Genomic DNA, 27,761 nt, shown 5'->3' on the forward strand with positions numbered 1-27,761 from the left:
CACACACATTTTAATCTTGAGTATGCATGAAAATGAGCAACATAGAGTTATGTAGTTTACCTAGAACACTTACTGAAAGAATCTGACCATTTAGACTTTAAAAAAATATTCCCATCTTCTGGCAATGTATGAACACAGAAAACTATGTACCTGGGTATGATTTCTACAATGGGCAATTCTTGCTTCTTGTAAGCCCTGATAAACACTTAGCATGGTGGCAGCCTGTGGACCCTGATCATCATTTTATAGGAATGGTTTCCCTGTATGGCACAATATGTTACATAGCATGATGGCACAATGTGGACCCTGACCATCTTTATATACACTGGGTTTCCTTGTATGGCACAATATGTTACATAGCACAATAGCACTCTGTAGACACTGACCATCATTTTATAGCAAGGGTTCTCTGTTGTTGTTGTTGTTGGGTTTAACGCCATTTTTCAGCACACACTAGGCTATACATGGCGGCCAGTATTAATGGTGGAGGAAGAACCCAGGAAAACCCAGGAAAGAACCACCAACCCTCGAGAAGCTCTGGCAAGCTTTCTCACATACCCACATTAGCCGAATCCGAGACTCAAACCTATGCAGGCAGAGGTGAGATGGCAGTGATCTGTAACAGAAAGCGCTTTAGACCACTCGGGGCCCCAAGGGTTCTCGTACAGCACAATATGTTGCATAGCATGATGGCATTGTGGACCTAGACCATCATTTTATACACTGGGCTTCTCTTTATGTCATTTCCACATTTGAAGAGGTCATACAATTTTGTTGAACCTAATTAATATCATTTTTTGCACACAATTTTTTTAATTCTTTTCAGAGTTATCTATAGCTTGCACACAATATATAGCACACATACCTATCCTCTCCCCCTCCAAAAAAAAAACAAAAAAAAGAACCACACACACACATTTACCACATAGGGCTTTCATTCTGACCCACAAAAAGCCCCCTTTAGACCAACAACTTGCTGACCCTGAAAGAGTCTGATTGGTTAAATTTCCAACTCTCGAGAAATCTTACACCCAGAATGAGATCTAAAAATACCAGAGAGGCTACTTAATCCTACAGGATGTGATGAACGTTTCGGAAAATTTAAGTACGCACAGTACACGAAATTAAAGAACTAACTTAAGATAGGAAATTCACAACTCAGGAATATCTGACTCAAATGTGACCACCACGTTTGGCAATACGATAGGAACAGCCCGATTAAAACTGGGCATTGATTTGAAACACATGAATTAAAAACTGCTGCTTGTATACATGGTGACAGCCTTGAACAGAAGATGGGGATGCAGACAACCATCGGAAGAAGATGCAAGAGGATGTCGCTGTGATGGGGAATTTGGCATGGTCTTCGGCACTCCTTTGCTTCCAGTCACCTCCTCTGGTGACATAATAACAGCGAATTATTGCATAAATTAAGTAGCATGCAAACATGTGCAAATTAAAGAGTCATACATGCCAACAGGCGAAAACTACTAAATTCAAAGAACAGAACTTTTCAGAGTAAGAGTTATTATACATGTAGAAACTAATTTTTATTTTTGAATAACCAAGGTGATCATTTTGGAACACTGAATATTGCAGTATTTATATTGATTCTGCAGTTTTCAACTGAGGACAAGTTCATATGCCAAATGATGGAATTAAAATTTTGTGCCCGAGTGTACAAGGTATGGTATTTGGGTCAAAAGGTAGGTAGCCAGGTAATCAGTGTTCAACATACTAATGACTACATGGTACCAATATAAAGCAATGTTATTTTACAAAATAAAAGAATTGCACAAAATCTTTTGGAACACAAACCATTCAAATTTTGTGCTCTGGGTAAAAAGTACATATTCATGGGTACCTATTTTCGTAGATCTATCATTTACAACACACAAAAAAACGTGTATGTCTCTGTACACAATTATTTTGACATTCATTTCCACACACCTGTGAGTAAACAGATGTAATCTGTACTGCAGTTATTAAATTGAATACCTTAGATATTCACCACTAGCTCTGGCATAAATACTAAGATCTTAAAGAAAATGACTACTTCTTTTTCCGCATGTCTGTGTTAACACGTTTAATACCACTACAGTAAAGAAAAGTAATTAGGTTCTCATCAAAGACTGCTATTAAATCATAAAGTTCTCAACAATTACAGATTAGGTGCCAGAACAAAGCCAACGATTGTAAACCTCTTTTGTTGGAAACTATCCAAACAAAATCGCTCCATGGGAGCAACTTTTTGCTGGATGACCTTGACCTTGTAGTCCAAAACCGGATACGTAAAGTTACGATGAATGCCAGTGTTATTATTGCTGATTGTGATGACTAATACTGAAGGAATTATTAGAAAAAGCACAAAAACATAAACTGCAGAGATACAGACAGTGGAGTTGGACATCGAGATCAGGTCTTGGTTAACCTTAAAACATCTTCCCTTAAATCAATTCATGCTAAGTGAATTGTCTGTACACATGACAAAATAGGACTCTGGAGAGACCTGATTGAAATGAGTTTCGAGAAAGCTGGACTAATTAGCTGAATGTTTATTTAACAGTTAGTTGATATGTTTAAATATGTCTATATAAATGGGACTAGTATGTGCTTTGGGAAATAGAGAACGACAAGGACAGTGAGTAAATATGAATATACTTCAGATCGAGTCATTACAAGCTTACAAGCTGAAATTTTGCATTAGAGTTAAATTGTAATCAGTTCCATTGTTCCTCATCATTCATGTACTTATTCTAGTGTATATTTCACATTCTCTACAATACAGAGAGCAATGATATAAAAACAGACTGAGAAAAAAACAGATGACGCCTTTCCACTGCATATGATGGTGGGAGGATGCTGGCCTGGCAGATATTTCATTGTGACTTTAAATTTGTGATCTGGCTCTCCCAAGAAAACCATGAAAACTGGTACCCAATGAATTCAAAGTGCTCCATGCAAAAAAGTTAAAGATGTTAAAATTCTGTGAAAGGTATAAACATAAAATATAGAAAAGAAAAATGTGCAAAACGTTATGGGTCAAAATCTGGTATATAAAAATCCAAGATCTTCTATGGTGGTGTACTATCATAAATTTCTTCATCAAAATATTCAAAACAGTTGGCAGTATGAGCTTATTGACAGACAGTGATATCTTTACTAAATATGGACCAAAACTATGTAAAAATGGAAATGGATTTATCATCATACATGGGATTATTGACAGACAGTGATATCTTTACTAAATATGGGCCAAAACTACGTAAAAATGGAAATGGATTTATCATCATACATGGGATTATTGACAGACAGTGATATCTTTACTAAATATGGGCCAAAACTACGTAAAAATGGAAATGGATTTATCATCATACATGGGATTATTGACAGACAGTGATATCTTTACTAAATATGGACCAAAACTATGTAAAAATGGAAATGGATTTATCATCATACATGGGATTATTGACAGACAGTGATATCTTTACTAAATATGGACCAAAACTATGTAAAAATGGAAATGGATTTATCATCATACATGGGATTATTGACAGACAGTGATATCTTTACTAAATATGGACCAAAACTATGTAAAAATGGAAATGGATTTATCATCATACATGGGATTACTGACAGACAGTGATATCTTTACTAAATATGGGCCAAAACTACATAAAAATGGAAATGGATTTATCATCATACATGGGATTATTGACAGACAGTGATATCTTTACTAAATATGGACCAAAACTATGTAAAAATGGAAATGGATTTATCATCATACATGGGGTTACTGACAGACAGTGATATCTTTACTAAATATTGGACCAAAACTATGTAAAAATGGAAATAGATTTATCATCATACATGAGATTATTTACAGACAGTGATATCTTTACTAAATATGGACCAAAACTATGTAAAAATGGAAATGGATTTATCATCATACATGGGATTATTTACAGACAGTGATATCTTTACTAAATATGGGCCAAAACTATGTAAAAATGGAAATGGATTTATCATCATACATGGGATTATTGACAGACAGTGATATCTTTACTAAATATGGACCAAAACTATGTAAAAATGGAAATGGATTTATCATCATACATGGGATTATTGACAGACAGTGATATCTTTACTAAATATGGACCAAAACTATGTAAAAATGGAAATGGATTTATCATCATACATGGGATTATTGACAGACAGTGATATCTTTACTAAATATGGACCAAAACTATGTAAAAATGGAAATGGATTTATCATCATACATGGGATTATTGACAGACAGTGATATCTTTACTAAATATGGGCCAAAACTATGTAAAAATGGAAATGGATTTATCATCATACATGGGATTATTGACAGACAGTGATATCTTTACTAAATATGAACCAAAACTATGTAAAAATGGAAATGGATTTATCATCATACATGAGATTATTTACAGACAGTGATATCTTTACTAAATATGGGCCAAAACTATGTAAAAATGGAAATGGATTTATCATCATACATGGGATTATTGACAGACAGTGATATCTTTACTAAATATGGACCAAAACTATGTAAAAATGGAAATGGATTTATCATCATACATGGGATTATTGACAGACAGTGATATCTTTACTAAATATGGACCAAAGCTATGTAAAAATGGAAATGGATTTATCATCATACATGGGATTATTGACAGACAGTGATATCTTTACTAAATATGGGCCAAAACTATGTAAAAATGGAAATGGATTTATCATCATACATGAGATTATTTACAGACAGTGATATCTTTACTAAATATGGGCCAAAACTATGTAAAAATGGAAATGGATTTATCATCATACATGGGATTATTTACAGACAGTGATATCTTTACTAAATATGGGCCAAAACTACGTAAAAATGGAAATGGATTTATCATCATACATGAGATTATTTACAGACAGTGATATCTTTACTAAATATGGGCCAAAACTATGTAAAAATGGAAATGGATTTATCATCATACATGGGCTTATTGTGACATAAACACACTGAGAAGGTCGAATTTTACATTGCAAATGGACATGAACTCCGATTTTGAGACTATTTTCACTTCATCATCTTTGCCAGACTCTGTAATTGGCATTTTCATTCCCATTATAAATAAATTTAAGATGCCTGCATGTATTTGTTTTAATTTAATGCCTCCTAAATACTACAGTATTCTGCAAAGCTGAGTCACTTTTAGCTGTTTTCGGTAAGCAACTAACCTTTGTACAGTAGATTTGTGGACATTCTGTCAGCCATCCCCTGATAAAAGTCCTGTGTGTGTTCAGCCATTTCCTGCCCACTGTTACCCTGGTCTGAGCATTGCAAAAGACGATCAATGATACTCTGTGTGCACTTGATAAAGTCCTGTGCTGCTGGCCGTTTAAGCTGTTTCATAGATTCCATTAATTCGCTTCGTGCTTGCTGTGTCTCCACATTCACCTGATATGGTTCCTTTCTAACAGGTACCTGATCACTCTGGACATCTGAAAGGGAAAAAAACCAATAAGTAATCATTACATGTATTTATTGGTTTCATAGATTCACATGCAAAATGCAGAAAGATAATCCAGTGCTGGACTGGTCACTGAGGGAGTTTGAGAATACATATGAAAGCAAACAATCCATTTTGTTTTTACAAATGCTCATGATCAACTGAATTTTAGATTCTAATCCAAAAAGAGCATACTTGAGAATCATAATTGTATTTTCTTTCTAAAAAAATAATTAAATGCATATTGAAAACCTTTCTATTTTCAACAAAAGATTTTCAAGATTTGGAAGTAGAGTTGGCACCATTTTCATTTAGGACCAACTACATCAAGACTTTATACGATGTCTCTTGGTGAAAATCTAATGTTTATGAGTTTCTGTTCAGAAGAAGTAGCAATAACAAAACTTTCATGATGGCTGCATTATTGGCAGTAATGGCATTATTAGATATCAGATAGGCACCAGTCTCATTTAGGATGACCAATTGGTCAAAATGCCAATTTTATTTACTATTCATTCTGAAGTAGCTATAACTTGGATGTCCAAGCGGAACCATTTCCAGAGAGGAACAACAAAACCTATGGATGAACATATCTGTAAAATTTTGTGGCAAACCTCCAAGTAATTTAGGACAGACATGTCCAACTTGCGGCCTGGCTGCATACAGCCCAGTCCACCACACTGTGCAGCCCATGGCCATATATATGCATTTTAACTAATATACAGAAGTAGTGAAAAGGAAATGAACTTGTGATATTAAGCATTTGATCTGTCATGGCCCCCAGCCCAAAAAGGTTGAATGACGCTGGTTTACGACAAGTGGTGATAGCAAACTTGTGCCACTGAACAGATCGATGATGGAAGACATATATCGGGCCATTCCATAAACTCTAGTGGTCTATGCCAGGAAGAGTTAACAAGATTATCAAAATGATGTCAGACTGGCACCAGTTTTATCGTAAGTCTTTGATAATACTTTGTTAATAAGATAACCCATCCAGGAGGAGTATTAAAGCAATATGGACCCCAGAATGGCAAGATCAGCCAATCAGACACATGATCAATTTATTAATATAGAAATTGCAGTCATATTCAACTTTATCTGATCTATTTGTTGATGATATAAACCTATATTTCATGCTTGATCAAAACTGGATTAAAAACATGGCATACATGGCTTTGTTGCCCCATAAAAGATGAAGACAAAGAATGAAGGACAGAAAGACTGAACCAAATAAATTAATGTATTGTGGAATGAATGAGAAAATGAATAGAAAAATGAAAGAAAATGGCCATTTCTTGGAATAAAATGACAGTAAAATAACAAACTCTCAAGGTTGAAATTTTCTTTTGTTTCGATGAGTTCTTGATAAAATCACATTCCTTATTGACCTTGGTTATCCAGTACAATGTTGTAATTGATATGTTTTGACTAGTTGCCTTTTTTTTTTTTTTTTTTTTTACATATTATTGATGTTTAGCAACCTGTCTAAGCCAGCAACCATCTGTTGCATAGTCTGGAGTACAAAATACTGTATGAAGTTACTTTGTCCTTTTTCTGTAATAAACATGGTTTCTAGCTGGGGATGTGACTGAGTCATGTGAATGTAAGTTTAATGTTAACAATTACATTTGGGCATGAGGGAAGGGGAATATATGGGGGGTGGGGGTGGCATGTAATAAAAGAAAAATCCATAAATTTAATGTGAAAAAACAACAACCTTAGTATCAGATGTTTGAGATAATTAAAATAGAAATGCTATATAAGAAAAACTATTAACATTCTATTGTTCCTCAACCACTATGAGTACAATTTGTTTGTTTGTAATAACCAAGTCTTGTTCAGTGCAGATTAACAAGACAAGTATGAAGTTAGTAAACAGTTAAGATACAATTGGCTAAATCTGCACATTTATATATGGTTAAGACACAATTGGCTTATTCTGCAAGTTAGTAAATAGCTAAGATACAGTTGGTTAATTCTGCAAGTTAGTACATGGTTAAGACAGTTGGTTAATTCTACAAGTCAGTAAATGGTTAAGACACAATTGGCTTATTCTGCAAGTTAGTAAATAGATAAGATACAGTTGGTTAATTCTGCAAGTTAGTACATGGTTAAGACAGTTGGTTAATTCTACAAGTCAGTAAATGGTTAAGACACAATTGGCTTATTCTGCAAGTTAGTAACTAGCTAAGATACAGTTGGTTAATTCTTCAAGTTAGTACATGGTTAAGATATAGTTGGTTAATTCTACAAGTCAGTAAATGGTTCAGACACAACAGGCTAATTCTGCAATCTAGTAAATGGTTCAGACACAACTGGCAAATTCTGCAAGTTAGTAAAATGATAAGACACAATTGGCTAATTATGCAAGATATGCTCAGGGTGTATTAAAATTTGCATATTAATGTATGTATAGTTTCTTTTCCATACATAAAGCACTCTTTTTACAATAAAAATACCCTCCCCTCCCACCCCCACTAAATGTGCATGCCTAATCAAAGCAATAAAACAATTATAACAATGGGGGATGGTCTGCCACAATTTGTTATATCATTAAAATGAGAAACTGAAAATGGGATTATACTAATTGCCACTGATTATATACCAACATACTTTTGCAATGCAAGTTATTCAATAAGGAAATGCAGGTCGTCATTCTGATCAATTTAATCTATCATCAACAACATACCTTTCTCCATAACATCTAGCTGATTCCAACTTAGACCTACTATAATACGGCCATGTGATGTGACATGCAAATGCTGTCAAATTTCTGTTCATATTGCAAAAGGACACTGCTTAATCTCCTTCATGTCTATATATCTCTTAACTTATTGAATTGGCCATTACTTTTGCCTTTCACTATACATGTGTATCAATCTTGATTTTGTACTTTCCAATATGTTTACAAGACAAAGAACTAATTTTAAAGAGAAAAAAATGTGAAAAAATGTTAACTGTTGTAAATATAAGCATAAAGTATGAATAAGACAAGTCCAGGATGTTGTACTGCATAATAATTTGATAACAAAATGAAAATGAAAGATGTGGAAATAAATCATCAGTCACACATGTCAATATATATGTATATGAGTCACATCAGTTTTAGCTTCATAGTATCATATGCCTTGTCATGCAATAAGGATAAAGGAAACCATAACAGGAAACTAGAATAAGTACAAACAATAGATAAAGCTATACATACTGCATGCTGGATTACGATATCACCCTTGATATATAGTAACTAAGTATGTTTACTTTTGTAACATCATTATTGATGCTAATAACGATGTCATTACATTATGACATAATCAATTTGATGTAAATTGTTAACTAAATGTATCCCACTGCTATGTCTCTTATTGATGTAGTATTTAAATAAATGAAGAGAAAGGTGTGCAAGGCAGGGAGAGACCTGGAAAGGTGTACAAGGCAGAGAGATACCTGGAAAGGTGTACAAGGCAGGGAGAGACCTGGAAAGGTGTACAAGGCAGAGAGAGACCTGGAAAGGTGTACAAGGCAGGGAGGGGTGTCATGTTCAAACATTATAAAATTTGTAATGTTGTAAAGTCAAATGTAAAATTAAATATGCAATACTGAACTCAAAAAATAATATACAGCCTAGTACAATTTATAATGTTGTAAAGTCAACTTTAAAATTATATCTGTATTACTGTACTCCTGGAATAATACACATCCTAGTACAATTTATAATGTTGTAAAGTCAACTTTAAAATTATATCTGTATTACTGTACTCCAAGAATAATACACATCCTAGTACAATTTATAATGTTGTAAAGTCAACTTTAAAATTATATCTGTATTACTGTACTTCAGGAATAATACACATCCTAGTACAATTTATAATGTTGTAAAGTCAACTTAAAAATTATATCTGTATTACTGTACTCCAGGAATAATACACATCCTAGTACAATTTATAATGTTGTAAAGTCAACTTTAAAATTATATCTGTATTACTGTACTCCAGGAATAATACACATCCTAGTACAATTTATAATGTTGTAAAGTCAACTTTAAAATTATATCTGTATTACTGTACTCCAAGAATAATACACATCCTAGTACAATTTATAATGTTGTAAAGTCAACTTTAAAATTATATCTGTATTACTGTACTCCAGGAATAATACACATCCTAGTACAATTTATAATGTTGTAAAGTCAACTTTAAAATTATATCTGTAATACTGTACTCTAGGAATAATAAACAGCCTAGTACAATTTGTAATGTTGTAAAGTCAAATTAAAAATGATATCTGTACTATTGTACTCCAGGAATAATACACAGCCTAGTACAATTTGTAATGTTGTAAAGTCAACTTAAAATTATATCTGTACTACTGTACTCTAGGAATAATACACAGCCAATTACAATTAAAATTTAAAAGACTAACTGCAATACTGCAAAATTTTACAAATAGATCTTACAATATTTAACAACTGTTAGACAAGCTTTGACAAAAATTAGAACTATTAGAACTATTAGTGCATACTGTAAATGTACACTGTAAGGTGCCCAAGTTGCTCGAATTTGCTCTAGAAAGCCCAAAAGGTATAATGATCTTAATGGAGGTGTATCCAACAACAAAGAGCCATAGTTATAAACAAGAACAGAGTCTGCATGTTTTAAAGAACTATTGTCTTTCAAAACTAAGCAAGAAGTAGTGACGATTTTCTTCTTCTTCAAGAATACAACACGTATTGTGAAATTATTAAATCAAACTTGTTTATTTCAGCATTAAAACTGCGTTGTACTTCAAGAAACTGGTGAAATTAAATTGTTTTGAAGTCATGCCCCAACCATGTTACACGTATATCTGAATTCATGTAATAAAAGCATGTTAAAGTGTGGTTTCACTGTACTTTCAATAGTTTGGTCTTGGAAATATTATGGAAATTAATAAACAATACCACAAGTACTTTATGAGACATCCTTCATTGAGAAAGGACATGAAAGGTACTACTTGATGCATATCAGTGGGATCATTTTTGCAGTGGCTTTATAACACTGCTGGTGTATCCTACATGATTCTGGAATGGAGAACAAGAGGCCCAAGTGGGTCCAAAATTGATCATCTTCCTAACATGAACCAAATAATTGAATGCAGTTGGCCAAGAAATCTGAACTTGCAGGAAGTTTTCAGTGGAAATTTCTTCCAATATTGTTGGCAGCAGGCTGTGGCCAAGTGGTTGAATGTGCTTGCCTTTACAGATCACTGACATCTCACTGTACACATGGGTTTTTGAGTCAAGGGCTCGGCCAATATAGGTACATGAGAAAGCTTACCTGTAGCTTCCTGTGGGTCAGTTCTTCTCAGGGTTTTCCCAGGTTCTTCCTATTCCAAAATATACAGGCCACCACATATAACCTATCATGTTCTGAATAACAACATCAAACCCATAACAACAATATTACTGACATCGATATAATGAAAATACCTGTTTCAATGTTTCTGTATTATCAGCATCTACATCCATATTGGATGGCATACAGCATCATTTATTCAGAATCGAAAGGCCTTTATTACAAGATGCATTCTGTCAAAGTCATTCAAATTCTGTTGGGGTTTTATCTGACAAGGTTGTATATACATTTATCTAATTATAGTAATGGAGGATACATTTCAAGGCACATAAGCGTCATTTGTATAAATCCAAAAGGCCTTCAAGCTGGGTTGCTTTCTATCAAATTTGGTAACTTTCTGTCTAGACTAGCTCCCACATTATATCCTGGAATCTTGTCCTGCACAATAAATCTTGGTTCTGATGGGGGAGGGTGCAAGATCTTACTGCTCTAATATACACTGCCTCATAGCTCTGTTCCAACCATTTTGTCTGGGAACCGCAATCCGGGGTAATTTAAAAACAACTAGCTAATAATATTTTTAGTTTTCTTATATTTTATAATTCATTTATTATTACACTTTAAGAATTTAGTATTGTCTGCCATGAAAACTTAATTTTTCTATTTTGCTAAAGATAGTGTACTTTAGACTAGTTCATTTCTTAAGTACATATGAGCAGCCATTTCAATAAGCAGTCTGCTTTAGGCCACATGTTGTATCCCTTATACCACATATAAAACTCAGCTACAGTACATGTTGTATCCCTTATACCACATATAAAATTCAGCTACAGTACATGTTGTATCCCTTATACCACATATAAAATTCAGCTACAGGTGGCGCTCACCAGATAATATGTACTTTTGAGAGAGTGACGTATGTAAGGTGAAGTAGTTTGCATTTAAAACATGCACAGTGGAGAGAATGTTTGCATGCCTCTATGCTACATTAATGTAATGTGGATGATATTTCTTTTGGATATTGTACTTTTGGAAATTTTACATGATTTAAGCACACTGCTAACTAAAATGACTGCTCCCTTGTGTTAAAAAATCAGTCTGAATTAGTCTAAAGTACACTATACATAACAGCTATTAAAATAGGGAAAATGAATTTTGCCAGACTAGACAATACCAGCTTCTGAAAGTGCAATGAATGAATTACCAAATATATAAAATGTAAAAAAAGTTATCGGCTCTTTTTTATACAATTGACCTCGGAAGTTCAGGAAGTGAAAATGACCAAGTAGAGCTAGCACTTTTTTGAAAGGTGCACATTTGAAGTAAGGCCAAGCTGTATACTCTATAACCCATAGTACACCCATCAATCATACACCAAAATAAAGGGAATTAAAGGTTCTTTGCATTATACCTAAGATATACAAGGTCTTTTTTAAATAGCCAGTATAACCAGTGAGGAAAGCCGGGGACATTCTTTTTCTTTAAATTCCTAACCCTATGCAAAATGCGAAACTGTATAGCGCCACCTTAAAGAAAATAAAAAAATGTTTGCAATTATTTTTTTTTATTTTCATATAATTATGCATGATGTTCTGAATAAAATGGTACATTCATATTGCATTTAAGCATGAAAATAAGCTAATTATGATCATTTTTCTCTTGCTTACATAATTTGCCATGAGGTATGTTTGTGTGAGTAGTGACCTTAATTATGGGGAAATTAGAAGACTTAGAATATAGGAATAGAGTCAACTTAAATTTAAAACTGTTGCAATAAGTGACAGAAATATATGGTGAAAATGTTTCTTTTCATTTATTTGCAATGAAATAAAAAAATAAATGATGAGAAAGTGAATTCGCTTCTTCCATATTAAACAATAGGCAAATATTTTACACTTTGACCTTTGACCTTTATGAAGCTGATGAGTTACCTCCCTTTTCTAATTGTAAAATTCATTGTTGATATCTCAGAAATAATTCTGGCTAGTTTCATGTTCCTATCATTCAGCATAACATTGGTTGCTATGTTTACAAAATGTAATGTGCATTCTTAAAATAGCTCACTTTTATCATGGGGGGGGGTAGGCTGGACTTGTTAGAGACTCTGACACTCATAAATACTGTTCTGTGGGGAAAAAGGCAGGAGAATTATTCATAAGGATTGTTTTGATGCTTGCGACTTAAATGTTTCAGCCATATAGACATAATTAAATCATCAAAAAAATAATACCTACATCTTCTTTATGGTGGCGCTCACCAGATAATATGTACTTTTGAGAGAGTGACGTATGTAAGGTGAAGTAGTTTGCATTTAAAACATGCACAGTGGAGAGAATGTTTGCATGCCTCTATGCTACATTAATGTAATGTGGATGATATTTCTTTTGGATATTGTACTTTTGGAAATTTTACATGATTTAAGCACACTGCTAACTAAAATGACTGCTCCCTTGTGTTAAAAAATCAGTCTGAATTAGTCTAAAGTACACTATACATAACAGCTATTAAAATAGGGAAAATGAATTTTGCCAGACTAGACAATACCAGCTTCTGAAAGTGCAATGAATGAATTACCAAATATATAAAATGTAAAAAAAGTTATCGGCTCTTTTTTATACAATTGACCTCGGAAGTTCAGGAAGTGAAAATGACCAAGTAGAGCTAGCACTTTTTTGAAAGGTGCACATTTGAAGTAAGGCCAAGCTGTATACTCTATAACCCATAGTACACCCATCAATCATACACCAAAATAAAGGGAATTAAAGGTTCTTTGCATTATACCTAAGATATACAAGGTCTTTTTTAAATAGCCAGTATAACCAGTGAGGAAAGCCGGGGACATTCTTTTTCTTTAAATTCCTAACCCTATGCAAAATGCGAAACTGTATAGCGCCACCACAGTACATGTTGTATCCCTTATACCACATATAAAATTCAGCTACAGTACATGTTGTATCCCTTATACCACATATAAAATTCAGCTACAGTACATGTTGTATCCCTTATACCACAAATAAAATTCAGCTACAGTACAGTGCCAACATTCTCTCCAATGTCCTTTCTGCAAATACACACAACTTTAACTTATACCTGTCCTGCTTCTAGAAGTACATAGTAACTATAGTCAAGAACCTAAATAGTTTTTGTCTGTAGATCATCATAATTTGTGCAAATCTGAAGGCATGTGATGCCAAGAGGCTTTCACTCAAATTAAGTCAAATCTCTCTTTTGTGCTTTTTGGAAATAATTCATTTAAAGCTTTTCAATTTTCAACAGTCAAATATGATGATAGATAAGCGTCTTTTGTAAAATTTTAAAGCCGCCTTGTGCCATGGTACCTTCTGTCAGTTAGTTCTTTATGAAAATAATTAAAAGCTTTTTAGTGTTGGTGGCCAATGTGGCAGATCAGCATAATCTGAACCAATTTATAAATGTTCCCTTCTTTCTTTTAACTTTGGTCAAGTTCTGTTGGTTTTTGAAAAGTTGTTATAGGATTTTCAGTTTTAATGGTGGCAATGATGGTTGACAATGGTGGCAATATAATATGGATAAGAAACCTACTGAACTAATCCGATGGATCTTGATAGAATGCTACATGTAAAATCATGTGTGATTGGACATGATGTTTATGAGAACTTTCAAATAAACAACTGTGAATTGGTAACTCATGATTAATGACATAACAACTGACAAAGGACCATAAACTCATCTGGCCTGTGTTGTATCCTCGCTGTACACAACATGGAAATGTATACATGCTAAATGAAGTTAGGCAAATATTTTCAGACAGATAAGATCCCATAAAACGATTTCATTCAAGAGTCAAGTTTACTCATTTTTCACAGCCACTGAATACTGCATTGCAGAAGCATCACGGTGGTGTAAAACTTTACACAGAATTTCTATGAATAAAATATTACTATGGTTGTTCAACTTAGATTTATTTTTTTCTGCCCTGAGAGATTCAGCAGAGGTGAAGATATTTACTTTTTGCCATTCTTACTGTGTTCATTTTTTTAATAACAAGTCGCAAGTCACAAAATGTCATGCATTTTACATTTACTGGCTGGGCAAATATATTCTAGAAACCAACAGTGAGAAAGCTACATCATTAAGGCATATTCAGCTAACTTAATGTGTAAGCAATTATAAGCATGTTTCTGAAGTTTACTCAGGCATATCCTTTTGGAGGTATGATAAAGTACAGATGTAAGGCATGCTTGTTGTATATACATATGGTTGGCAGTAAATGTTTTATAAAAGAGCTAAAATGAGCAGGTTGTTGATAACAAAACATGTTATGTTCCAATTATCTTCGGTCTTTACTCAAAATTACCTTTTGATGGTGTAACAAGCATAAGCTGAAAATTTTCCTACAAAATAGCTGACCTTATCTTTAACATCCAGTAGCTATTTCATAACCCAAGTTGATTTTTATTTTCCATGCACTCCAGATTTCAATTTGAGACCTGAAATCGATAATCACCACTTCTCTGGAGATAATTGTATTTTGTAAAACTCATCAATATAATGATAGCTATCTCTTTCTCTCTCTCTCTCTCTTACATACATGTATATATATTATGAATATTTAATTTAATTTGTTTGTTAGCTTCTAATATTTTTTTTTTGTGTGTGGCTATTTTCATTATATGCTATGGGTAATTAAACACTGTATCTTGTTCCTGACCTCATTCCAAAACCAGTGATAGTTTTGGTAAACAACATTTTTTATCTTTCTCAGAGTAAAAATCATTGAGTCAAGGTCATACCTGGACTACATGACAAGTATCATGTGTCAATTGGTAACAAACTTCTATTTTTTCTAGCAGGATGAACTTTTGACCCTCATCTGGGAATATGTTTTGCATCTTAGTCGTATAACGGATGTATTGATAAAGTATTGTCAGTAGGGCTTAAATATTTGACACATTAAACTGTATTATGTTGTGACTAGTTTGGGTTGAATCTTATTTTTCTTCAAATTACTGAATTCAAGTGATTGTTTTCCCTGAAATACAAAAGTGCAATGACAATCTTCTTGGACAAAGACATTCATTGGAATTTATACTGAATTTAAAACTGGAATAATATTTTGTGATTTAACAAGAGACTGTTGACACATATACACTTTTTTAGGTTATTACAGATGTCATCGCCTTCCATCTTGAATTTCATCAGGATCTGAACTGAGATTCACTTAGAACTTCATTGATAGGACTTGTGTTTTAATTCTTGGATTATTTTTTGGATTTAATTCACAATACGGTAAGTTCTTTTTTCTTATTTTTCACTTTGTATTCTAGGGAAATAAATTATTTGTTAAATTTTACAAAGCTTGTTGTCTTCACTCGTCACTTGTAATATATATATATATATACACATACATACATACATACATACATACATACATACATACATACATACATACATACACACACACACATTCTGTGTTTAATGTTACTTCCCCATTACATTATAGGAAAGTTTCAGGATTAGTCATATTATGAGTGTTATTTCAACCCAGTCCTGCACCAAACAAAATGATGTAAACTGCGTTCTATTTTAGCTGTTCAGCTAGTTGTTTTGATACTTAAGCACATGTTTAAATGTGAAGTTTAACTATACCGACAGACCTGTAGCATTTCTTATAAATTGTAGACAATGTGCTTTGTAATATTAAAACATTTGAAAGAAGCCATAAAAGTGCACCAATGAAATTCTGCAAATTTAGTGTGCAATATGCTTATCACCAGCCTACGCTTGATCTTCGTCAGTTGAATATTTCTCTGTTCTCACCCAATGCTAAAACTAAGCATCATTAGTAATGGATTACTGTATGTACTCGATGCTATGAGTTAATTTAAGTATGAATTAGCCGCAGGGAATTTATCCCCCACAAGACATGCTGAACTGAAGGGCATCAAATATACCAGGTCCAGAAAGGACAGAAGTTATGATAAAAATAAATATATTCTCTAGGATCATTGGAGAAAGATCTGCTCAAGGGTTGAGTATGATAAAAAGAGATTTGGTTATGTTTTGTTCAGCATGTACCCAGATTCAGCCAATCATTCAAGTGCCTTATTCAAATGCATGTACAAATTTATAACTGACCAATCTATAGATGTTTAACAAGTGAAGAGCATATTGCTAGGATCAGAATGATTATGCCAGTAAATGAAACATTCCCATCTCAATCTTCAAAACACCAACTATCTGAGCATTTACAAAACTGTGCATAACCAATTATTCACCATGTCATATTGACCAGTTGGACCATGTCAAGTGGACCAGAACAAGCTGATTTCCATCCTGATGCATCCTTTGCACACTGACTGCTTTCTTCTCAGAAAAGACAGCACCTGACACAGGCACTCCTAGGGCCAAGGCAATGATCATCTGAGGCTGAGCAATCTTTAAAGCAGTCCTCTGACGTTTCTTACCAGATTTTAGACATTTTGACCACAAAAGATTCAGTTAATTTCAGCAGTGAGATTCAAAGAGGAACCACCAATAAAAGACATATCACATGATTTAAAAATTTTGATGCTCTTGTTGTTGTTGTTGTGGGTTTAACGCCATTTTTCAGCACATGATAGGCTATGTATGGCGGCCAGTATTAATGGTGGAGGAAGAACCCAACAAAACCCCGGGAAGAACCACTGACCCACGAGAAACTACTGGCAAGTTTCTCACATACCCACATTGGCCCTATCCTAGACTCAAATCCATGCAGACGGAGGTGAGATGGCAGTGATCCGTAACGGAGAGCACTTTAAACCACTCTGCCATTCAGGGCCCCTTAAAAAATTTTGAAATGTCAAGGTTAGTAAAATATATGACTGACTAAACAATCAGTTATCTGAAGTTTGAGGCTGTAATATTTTTTTTATTTTTCCTGTCTTTGGTTTATGTTAATGCACTGGTGTAAATATGAACATGTCAGACTTAGCTGTTGGACCTGTCCTTGCCTTATGGAGATCTGATCAATTCTGGGTACTGCTGGTCCTGGATCATTGAGTCAAAAACAAACATTCAAGCTGATAAATGATCACACTTTTTCGGGAGTCTGCAGAAACTGAATTAAAATATTATTAAAAGATTGACTGCACATTTTTTTTCTTTCCAGAACTGACCTATTTTCATCTTGGTCACATCATCAAATAGAAAGTATGCTTCTTGGGAGCCAGACCCCATGCTTTTGCAACTGATGCCTTATCTTTTAAATTGGGCACAGTGTAATTCCATTTACATTTTTGCTACATTCAGGTCGATTAAGTGAATTCTAGAGGAAATCAGAGTCAAACAGGTGAAAAAGGTTCAAATACTTGTCCCCTTAGGAGAATTCAAACTTGGTTTTGCAAAAATGGCTTGTCTGTTGATTCATCCATGTAAAGGACAGACCCAATCACTGAGAGAAGATGATATTAGTAAGTACATATATCAAGTCAGCCCTCAGTAACAAGGGTTTATCAAAAGGAGTTTCTGAATGTATCACTGGGTCAAGGAGGGAATCTACATGCAAACATTAAGACCTTGCATGGGGAATAAACGGTATCTTGGTGATCTAAATACAGTCACAATTCCCTCAGACTGCACTTGCTTCGGGTTCAGCACTTGCGTTTATTTAAAACTCCTTGGAATTATTTTCACTTACTTCAGCCTCAGACTTAATACACAAAGTCTAAAGATTTTAAAGTGCCCATAAACAGCAAAAAACATTGATGTGAAGAGTTTGTCAATTTTCCAAAACAAGACTTCACAAGTGTGATACCTCATCTTTTGCAAGCCAACCAGCTTCCTCAAGAAACAACGGAGAAGATGGCGATGGACTGCATGTCAAATCCATCTCTGAGCTTTAATAATGCGAGCATTTATTTCACTTGATAAAGTTAAGTGTGTCCTGAAACTATATTCCACATCCAAAAGAGGATGGGATATGATTTTTAAATAAAAGGAAAGTAATTTACCAATTTTCTGTAACTCCATAAGCATTTTAGAAAGAAGCACCATAATTCATCGAGGACACCAGAATGAGGTGTAGAACAAATTCCCATCCAGGAAAAATCTCAGCAAGCAGAATGAAAGGTATGTCATAATCCATCCACATATTTTTAGTACTGACAATTTTTTCAGTGTGTCATCACTAAAGAATTGGGTTAAAAGATCTGTGCTGGCCTTGGGATAAGTGCACGTATACATTCCCCATAACCTGAAATGCCTTAATTAAATCCCCCAAAAACATTTTGAGACCGGATAGGAGAAAATGTGAAAAAATGTGAATTATCATCAGTGCATATGATATTCATTTTAATTAAGGAATCTCGTGTCTATCCAGCTTTAAAGTACTTCAGAAAATATAATAATAATGGTCGAATACGGTACACTTAGTAGCCATTTTCATGTTCTAATGGTCAGGTACAGTATATTTTACAAAGCAAGCTGACACACAATAAGGTATATTTGTGAAAATCAGGGGGAGGGAGAGAGATTATGTCCTATCTTTCATTTTGCTAGGTTGATTTTGTCAGGTGGGATATGATCAGAGGAGGGGTGATTTTGCCTGCTCTCTACCATAAACATTTTGTTTTTGTGTTTATTTCTTTCACAAAAAATCTTTTGCTATTCATATTATAGATACCACCAGGAATATCAACTTACTGAATCAAGGGCATATATGGCCACCACCAGGAATATCAACTTACTGAATCAAGGGCATATATGGCCACCACCAGGAATGTCAACTTACTGAATCAAGGGCATCTATGGCCACCACCAGGAATGTCAACTTACTGAATCAAGGGGATCTATGGCCATCACCAAGAATGTCAACTTACTGAATCAAGGGCATCTATGGCCACCACCAGGAATGTCAACTTACTGAATCAAGGGCATCTATGGCCACGACCAGGAATATCAACTTACTGAATCAAGGGTATCTATAGCCACCACCAAGAAAATCAACTTACTGAATCATGGGGATCTATGGCCACCACCTGGAATATCAACATACTGAATCAAGGGCATATATGGCCACCACCAGGAATATCAACTTACTGAATCAAGGGCATCTATGGCCACCACCAGGAATGTCAACAAATTGAATCAAGGGCATTTATGGCCACCACCAGGAATGTCAACTTACTGAATCAAGGGCATCTATGGCCACCACCAGGAATGTCAACTTACTGAATCAAGGGGATCTATGGCCATCACCAAGAATGTCAACTTACTGAATCAAGGGCATCTATGGCCACCACAAGGAATATCAACATCTTGAATCAAGGGGATCTATGGCCACCACCAGGAATGTCAACTTACTGAATCAAGGGCATCTATGGCCACCACCAGGAATGTCAACTTACTGAATCAAGGGCATCTATGGCCACGACCAGGAATATCAACTTACTGAATCAAGGGCATCTATGGCCACCACCAGGAATGTCAACTTACTGAATCAAGGGGATCTATGGCCACCACCAGGAATATCAACATATTGAATCAAGGGGATCTATGGCCATGACCAGGAATGTCAACATATTGAATCAAGGGCATCTATGGCCACCACCAGGAATATCAACTTACTGAATCAAGGGCATCTATGACCACCACCAAGAATGTCAACATACTGAATCAAGGGCATCTATGGCCACCACCAGGAATGTCAACATGTTGAATCAAGGGGATCTATGGTCACCACCAGGAATATCAACATCTTGAATCAAGGGCATCTATGGCCACCACCAGGAATGTCAACATGTTGAATCAAGGGGATCTATGACCACCACCAGGAATGTCAACATACTGAATCAAGGGGATCTATGGCCACAACCAGGAATGTCAACATATTGAATCAAGGAAATCTATGACCATAATTAGGAATGTCAGCATACTCAATCAAAGGGATCTATGGCCACCACCAGGAATGTCAACATATTGAATCAAGGGCATTTATGGCCACCAATAGGAATATCAACTTATGAATCAAGGGGATCTATGGCCACCACCAGGAATGTCAACATCATGCATCAAGTGGATCTTTGGCCACCACCAGGAATGTCAACATTCTGAATCAAGGGGATCTATGGTATTGGACTTAAACAGAAAGACAATCTTCCAGGCATTGGTGTATGAATGTGGAGGGGGAGGAGGAGGGTAATTACATTCAAACAAGCATGCCAACATGTACAGGGTTACACTGAGAAGAGATTACAATGCAAGAAATAGCAACTGATTCATTACTTCATTTACTAACATAATCTAATCAAAGCCAAACAATGGAAATTAAATGCTTATTCTAACCTTTGGATGAAGTTTTCCTGAAGATTGATCGGACTGTGTGAGATCTCTTATTGGTCTGCTGTGTCTTCTTCTCCTCAAACTTGGAGAACAGAGGTGCCACTACATCCAATCCAACTGGCTTCCTTTAATAAAACACAACCACAGAGTCAATATACTTGGCAACAAAGACATCGGGAATTTGTTTATTCCATTACAGTTTAATTTATTTCAGCTAATCAATAAATGTGATTTTATGTAAGTGAAGTAAATAATACCACAAAAATATTATTATGATATACACTCCCCTGTAAGTTAAATCAAAAAGCAAGCTCCATAGATCCAGATCAGCTGTCGTATAATGTGTCATCAGATCTGGGTCTATGCAGGTTGTTAGGCGCAACAGTAGAAAAACCAACAAAGAATAATGTGCCAGTAATCAATGTCTATGTTGTTTGGAGTCTGACCCAAGTTTTATGTGAATATTTATGGTAAGGATGCCATTCATCCTCCATATGTACACCGTCTAGCACATTGGGATATTTTTAAATGAATGACTGTTATTCAATTTCTCCAGGTTATTTGCTACTTATTGTATTGAAAAAAATTATAGCTGCCTGCATGCACATCAGCACAAAATTGGGCTATATGGTGCTGTCCTCAGATATATCATGGAACATATACCTAGCAACACAACGTACACTCATGCAAAAACACAATCTTAAGCACATAACATTATGGTACATTGATTATCATTTGTACATGATAACTAACAGTACAATTGTTATATGACATAATTACAAACAATTTCAGGTCGGACAATAAATGAGATTGGATTGAATTCAAAATATTGGAAAACCATGTCATACTGCTTGAGTTTTCCCTCCCTGGCAGCATCGTGTTCCATCTGGGCTTGTTTTGCATTCTGGTACACCTCTCTGTAACATTTGGAGCAGAAGCCCTGCCATGCCCCATTTCCATAGAAACCACAGCCATTCTTACAAAGTAGATCTGACTCCTCAACATGGATCTTCTTGACTGTTTTCTTTGTTGTTGTCATGACTGAATGAAGGGATGATCTGTAAGTAATCAATACTGTTATATTTAGTATAGCCTATTGTTGACCTGGCTAAGAAAACAAGCTGCCAGGTCTGTGGATTCAGTTCAGTGGGATTTCTAACATGAAGGAAAAGAAAGAAAAGAAAGCATGGGAAACTAAAGCAATGAAAAAAGGTTCCACAGTGAAGGAAAGACACCCTATCACTGGATGGATACTGCTGGATCGGATAGCATGTCTTCTATGTTACTAATTTTAAACTGGATCTACTGAGTGATGGGTGGGGGGAATTCTGCAAAATTCCTACGGCACTATTGCTATTGATTACAAGTATTTTGGTTTGAAATGTAGTAGTAGTAGATGTAGTCCTTATTATTGTTGGAGTTGGTTTAATTACTATCATTTTCTGGAACATACAAGTGAAAAGTAAAATTTAATGAATAACTAGAGTCTATCAAAGAGACTGATGCTCAACTGGTTGAAAAGAATTTCCAGGAATTTAAGAGAAGACTATTTCTTCCTTTTACATGCTGAGTGTTGAAAGTATATCTGACATTGTTCTGCTGTAAGAGGCCATCCATTTAGTACATATGCATAGAGGGGGGTTAACCCAAATGCTTACGCTACACTTGCGTATGGGAGGGGGCAGCTACTGATAATTTATGTACACATAGGAAACGAGGGAGTAAAATCTTAATAACATGTTTAATATGTAACCTGTTCGAATAAAAGGTTTAGTCGACATTTTGAATTTTAGTGGACACTAAACAAACTTTTTAAATTTACGCAGCTTATTTCTTTGATGCAGCCAGACATTCAACATCGATGGACTATCTGTTTTATTAAACATGTTAATATTATTAATCCTTTATCGTTTCTGTGTGGATTAAATATAGACCGTTCTATAGAATCTGGGAAGGGGTGCATCAAGCGTATGTATGCAGGTGGGGTGTGTGTAAAAAAAGCATGCATGTATAAAGTGGGGGGGAGGGGTCAGGCCTTGCTAGATTTTTGCGTACATACAAAATTATTGGCCCCTAACAACATTTTCAGATTTGCTGTATGGTGGCCATATTTGATGCAGGACAGATTTTTGCATACATACAAAATGATTGGCCCCAAACAACATTTTCAGATTTGCTGTGTAGTGGCCATATTTGATGCAGGATAGATGCCATTTTTATTAAGGACTAAGCAGACTTTCTTTAGAAGTCTTTTAGTCAAAACCCCATGGCAATCATATTGGATGTACATCTGGCACCATTTGCATTTAGGAAAAACAAGGTATCCTAAGAAGTCTATTGGTTAAAACCCCATGTTGATACATCCATTCATTTCAGAAGAATAGAGATTATAATATTTTCAAGATGACAGCCATACTGAGGTTCAATTTGTTTCATTTTCATTTATGACCAACTTGACACTGTAAAAGCTCTTCTAATGAAAATCCATGTCAAAACGAGTTTCTATTTAAGAGTAGCAATAACAAGATTTTCAAAAAGGACATCCCATCATTTTAATTTAGGACCAATGTTGCCTCTTAAAAAGTCTTCTTGTAAAAAAGTCATGCCAATATGACTTTGTGCTGTGCTGACTATTTTGGATACAGATGTGCACTATTTTTTATTTAAGGCCAATAAGTCATTTGGTGAAAGCATGTCAACATGACCAGCTGTCTTGGAGAAGTATCTATATCAAAAAATGGCTGTAGTGTAGGACAGGTCTGTATCATATTCATTTAAAACCAACAAGACATGATAAGGAAGTCTTTCCATGCTCATATGACCAATCAGAAGAAGCACCGGTAACAAGATTTTCAAGATCCTTATCGGGTAGCTATGCTAGACGTCGAAAAAGCACCATTTTCGTTTACAACCAGCATGAAATCTTAAGAAGTATTTCAGTTAAAATCGCATGCTGATATAACCATCGATGCAAGGGGGGGGGGAGTAGCAAAAACAAGATTTTTAAAATGGCCAATTTAAAGGCCATACTGTATACCTGATCAGCACCAATTTCATTTAGGACCAAATATACCACAAAATGAAGGTGTGTATAAAGTCCTCCAAGTACTGCGAGTAGCAATAGCAAACTTGTGCTAATAGACAGACAGATGACAGATAACTGACAACTTCCATAAGCTATCCTAGTCTATCCTAGTCCTACTGAACTAAAAATTGCATGAGTCAGACATTATATTCAGAACAAGAAAAATAGTTTGGTCAATAACAACAAAAAATTGGGTGGGTGCAGTTGGTCCTAGTTAGTATTCTTTATCTGTTAATCCATAAACATAGCAATTTCTACGTTTAAATTTTACCATTAATGAAAACATCTGCAAAAGAACATTTTGGATTATTATTCCTTCATTTATATTTAAAATATTTCTCCATTGCTGAGCAAATAGTATCTATTTTGTCTACAACACATAAATAAAACCCTCAAAATATGAACCATTTTTATGCTCTCCAATATTAATCATTTATTCAAATTTTTTATTGGTTAACTGGAAATACAAAGTGCTCTTCAAAAATAACATTCTTGGAAATAGAGACTTGAAATTTTAGTGAAGTTTCAACAAAGGATATATTCTTGGATTGTATTTGGGCCGTTACTACGACAATGATAATAAAACTTAAAAAGGGTTCAGCAATAATCAGCCTGACTCATAATAGCTATTTGCGGCCCATGCTATAACAATGATATTGAAACTTAAAAAGGGTTCAGCAATAATCAGCCTGACTCATAATAGCTATTTGGGGCCCATGCTATAACAATGATATTGAAACTTAAAAAGGGTTCAGCAATAATCAGCCTGACTCATAATAGCTATTTGGGGCCCATGCTATAACAATGATAACGAAACTTAAAAAGGGTTCAATAATAATCAGTCTGATTCATAATACACCACTCCCTTGATAACTCACACCGGATAACTCATGATCCCACTTATAACGCGGTGTCCGACGTGGCTCCCAATTTGTTTCCAAAGAAAATATATATTTTAAATTTCTTTAAAATATGCTGAACGTGAAAAAATTACCATAAGAATTGGTAAATTAAACCTTCATACATCACTTGTTTTATCATCGAAAATGGTGATTAATGCCCGTAAAGATAGAATCCATATTGTGATATTTGCAAGTTCTAAATAAGATATCATATATTAGGTAAGCTTTTTTTTAATGATAAATAGTTGTCAATATACTGTAAATAAACAGTCTGGTGAAATATAGATCAATGAAAACTTCTGGTAAATGCTAACAGGTGGCAACAAAGAATGAAATAAACACCAGTTAAATGTCTTGCTATGTGAAAGTCACGTTCTAATCCTTTAATTCCGTTTCAGTGTAAACATTATAATCGCAACATATTCTGTTCTATGAAAACATGAAAAAAGTCAATCGACTGTCACATTGAAACCCGCGAGTACTTCTGTGAAAACCTAATTACATGCAGGCTTTGTTTTGATCAACAACTTGGGGAAGTGTTTGTTGCATTAAATAATCAATTAAAAGAGACCTGTGTTGTTTTATCACTTTGAATATATTTTTTGTATCAAATCAAGCATGGGGGCGTAAAAAGAAAAAAATCAAAGGCATGCAAATCTGAGCATAAGTTCTTGTGGTCACTACCATTGCCATTTGATTACTGTAATTAAAATTGTATATATTACATCTGGTGGAGACATTAAGTGAATGTATCACATATAAAGAGTTTGCAATCTATTTATCTATCTCCTTATGCTATTTATGAAGCAGATCAATAGAAAAGCAGTTTCTTAATTGATAAAACAATCACTGATAAATTATAATTCAGAAACAAGACCATTTGATCTACAAAATGACTGAAAATGAAAGTTCATTTTTTGATGTTATGTAAAAGTGTCAGCCATGATGTTTATTAAAAAATACAAAGAAAGAGTCTGTTAAATATAAAGTAATGTATTTGATGTAACTAACCATCTTCTATTACCACTCTCCTGTAAAAAAAAGAAAAGCAAACAATCGCAAGAATATACTGAATACATAAAATGAGGTCAGACAGTGATGCAGAAAACACTGATTATTTAGATGAATCTTGTGAGTATTTCATGTGATACATACAGAAGACAAAACTACAAAACTTTTGTGTAAAGACTGTTGCTTAAACAGGTTTATGGCATATATGTATGCTTCGCAATATCAATAAAAAGGACCACTTGGAATTGTTGCTGGGATAATTACCCAGTTACATTTATCAATTAATGCTCTGTCAATAGTTCAGTATATAAAATTCTGTTTTCCTTGAAAAAAAATCTTGTGGACCAGTGGAAAGCTTTAGTATACACATATACTATCCTGAAAAAAAATTACAAAACATCATGCCAAACTACTCCGAGAATTATTATAATAAACATATATGTCAGAAAGTTAAATAGTATTTTTTTAATACTATTTACCTATTTTGTTCCAGTATGTTTGAACTGTTCCTGAATTTTTGGTCTGTTCCGGGTTGTTCCAGTAAATAATTGGGCCGTTTTTAGCTACATTTAATTATGCTTGCCTGAAAATTTACTGAAGACGAAAACAGGACATTTAGTAAATGGATATGGACGGGGGTGGGGTACTCAACAGTTCCAATGAAACTGAGTAATCAATAACAATGCATATAAGTCCAACTGAAACAAGGCGACAACTTTACTTGCAGAAATTCTGGTGACTCAACCACTCAACCATCATGTGTAGGAAAACATTTACCTCTGAGACTGACTGGTATTGTAGAAAGTGAAACTTCCTACTTTACACTGAGCGGTCACGCATTTTCTTCCCTAAATTCAGTCTATCATCTGACTTGGCAACTCCCGTAAGGGTCAAGGATGTTTATCTACGGGACGCAACTCATACCTTATGAAGATTACATGGGAAATAAATCATCGATTTTTCAAATCGAGCACGTTATAGTCTAGCAATCGAAGTTCGGCTTTTCTCCGTTATATTGAGAAAGAAGCCTCGGGTGTTATTCATCGCCATTGGAACTACTTTTGTTCACATGGAACAATATTGACGTAAGGTACGCTCTACGGATATTACGAACTTCTGAGAGGTGTTAGGGGGTGTTAAATGAAGTTGTTTATATCTTCAACATGTACAATAGAGAAATTTTGATATACCTCTAGGTTACTTTCACTTAATGTGGCTGAAATTTATTTGGATAATGTAATTGTGGAAATTGTACATGATCTAAGCACCAGCTGTCTGCTCCTCTTAGTCCTACAGGTAACGGAACATGAAAATGCGTCCATTTGCTAGTGTCATATTTTCATTCAGCCGGGATAAAGACGGTACTGTAAGTACATTAATTACACATAAATTAGTCGAAGAGTGTCGATATAGGCTGCCAAATGTGTGAGATATTCCTGAAACCTTGACTACTCGTTCCGATGTCAACAACATCGGAACACAATACAAGGTCGTTATTGGGATAGTAAGACAGCACTTAAACAAAACCAACATGTGCTATGTCTTACATTGTAGGACTATGCTCGTCTGTGCTAAAAAACAAAACGAAAAAAAA

The 27,761-nt window shown here is 34.7% G+C and overlaps 2 protein-coding genes across 3 annotated transcripts in view; one reads left to right on the plus strand and one right to left on the minus strand.

Annotated features, from left to right (window-relative positions):
* The window catches only part of LOC149775759 (rab5 GDP/GTP exchange factor-like), a 38,777-nt gene extending 11,686 nt beyond the window's left edge, over positions 1-27,091 (minus strand). The window contains exons 1-4 of one of the 2 annotated variants that reach the window (XM_089943096.1): positions 26,945-27,091; positions 22,018-22,227; positions 21,173-21,294; positions 5,263-5,526 (exon numbers count right to left, since the gene is read on the minus strand). In XM_089943096.1, coding sequence (XP_089799222.1) covers positions 5,263-5,526; positions 21,173-21,294; positions 22,018-22,208 — 577 coding nt within the window. In that variant the 5' untranslated portion in view covers positions 22,209-22,227; positions 26,945-27,091. Of the gene's footprint in view, positions 1-5,262; positions 5,527-21,172; positions 21,295-22,017; positions 22,228-26,646; positions 26,899-26,944 lie in introns of those variants that run through there. The other variant, XM_089943097.1, reaches the window with a different exon arrangement.
* Positions 27,092-27,319: 228 nt separating this feature from the next.
* The window catches only part of LOC149775760 (uncharacterized), a 29,225-nt gene continuing 28,783 nt past the window's right edge, over positions 27,320-27,761 (plus strand). The window contains exon 1 of the mRNA XM_089943405.1: positions 27,320-27,463. The gene's annotated coding sequence lies outside the window, so the exon portion shown is untranslated. The remainder of the gene's footprint in view (positions 27,464-27,761) is intronic.

The sequence above is a fragment of the Sinohyriopsis cumingii genome, chromosome 19 (assembly GCF_028554795.1).
Source record: "Sinohyriopsis cumingii isolate HCF-2022 chromosome 19, ASM2855479v2, whole genome shotgun sequence".
Classification (NCBI taxonomy): Eukaryota; Metazoa; Mollusca; class Bivalvia; order Unionida; family Unionidae; genus Sinohyriopsis; species Sinohyriopsis cumingii.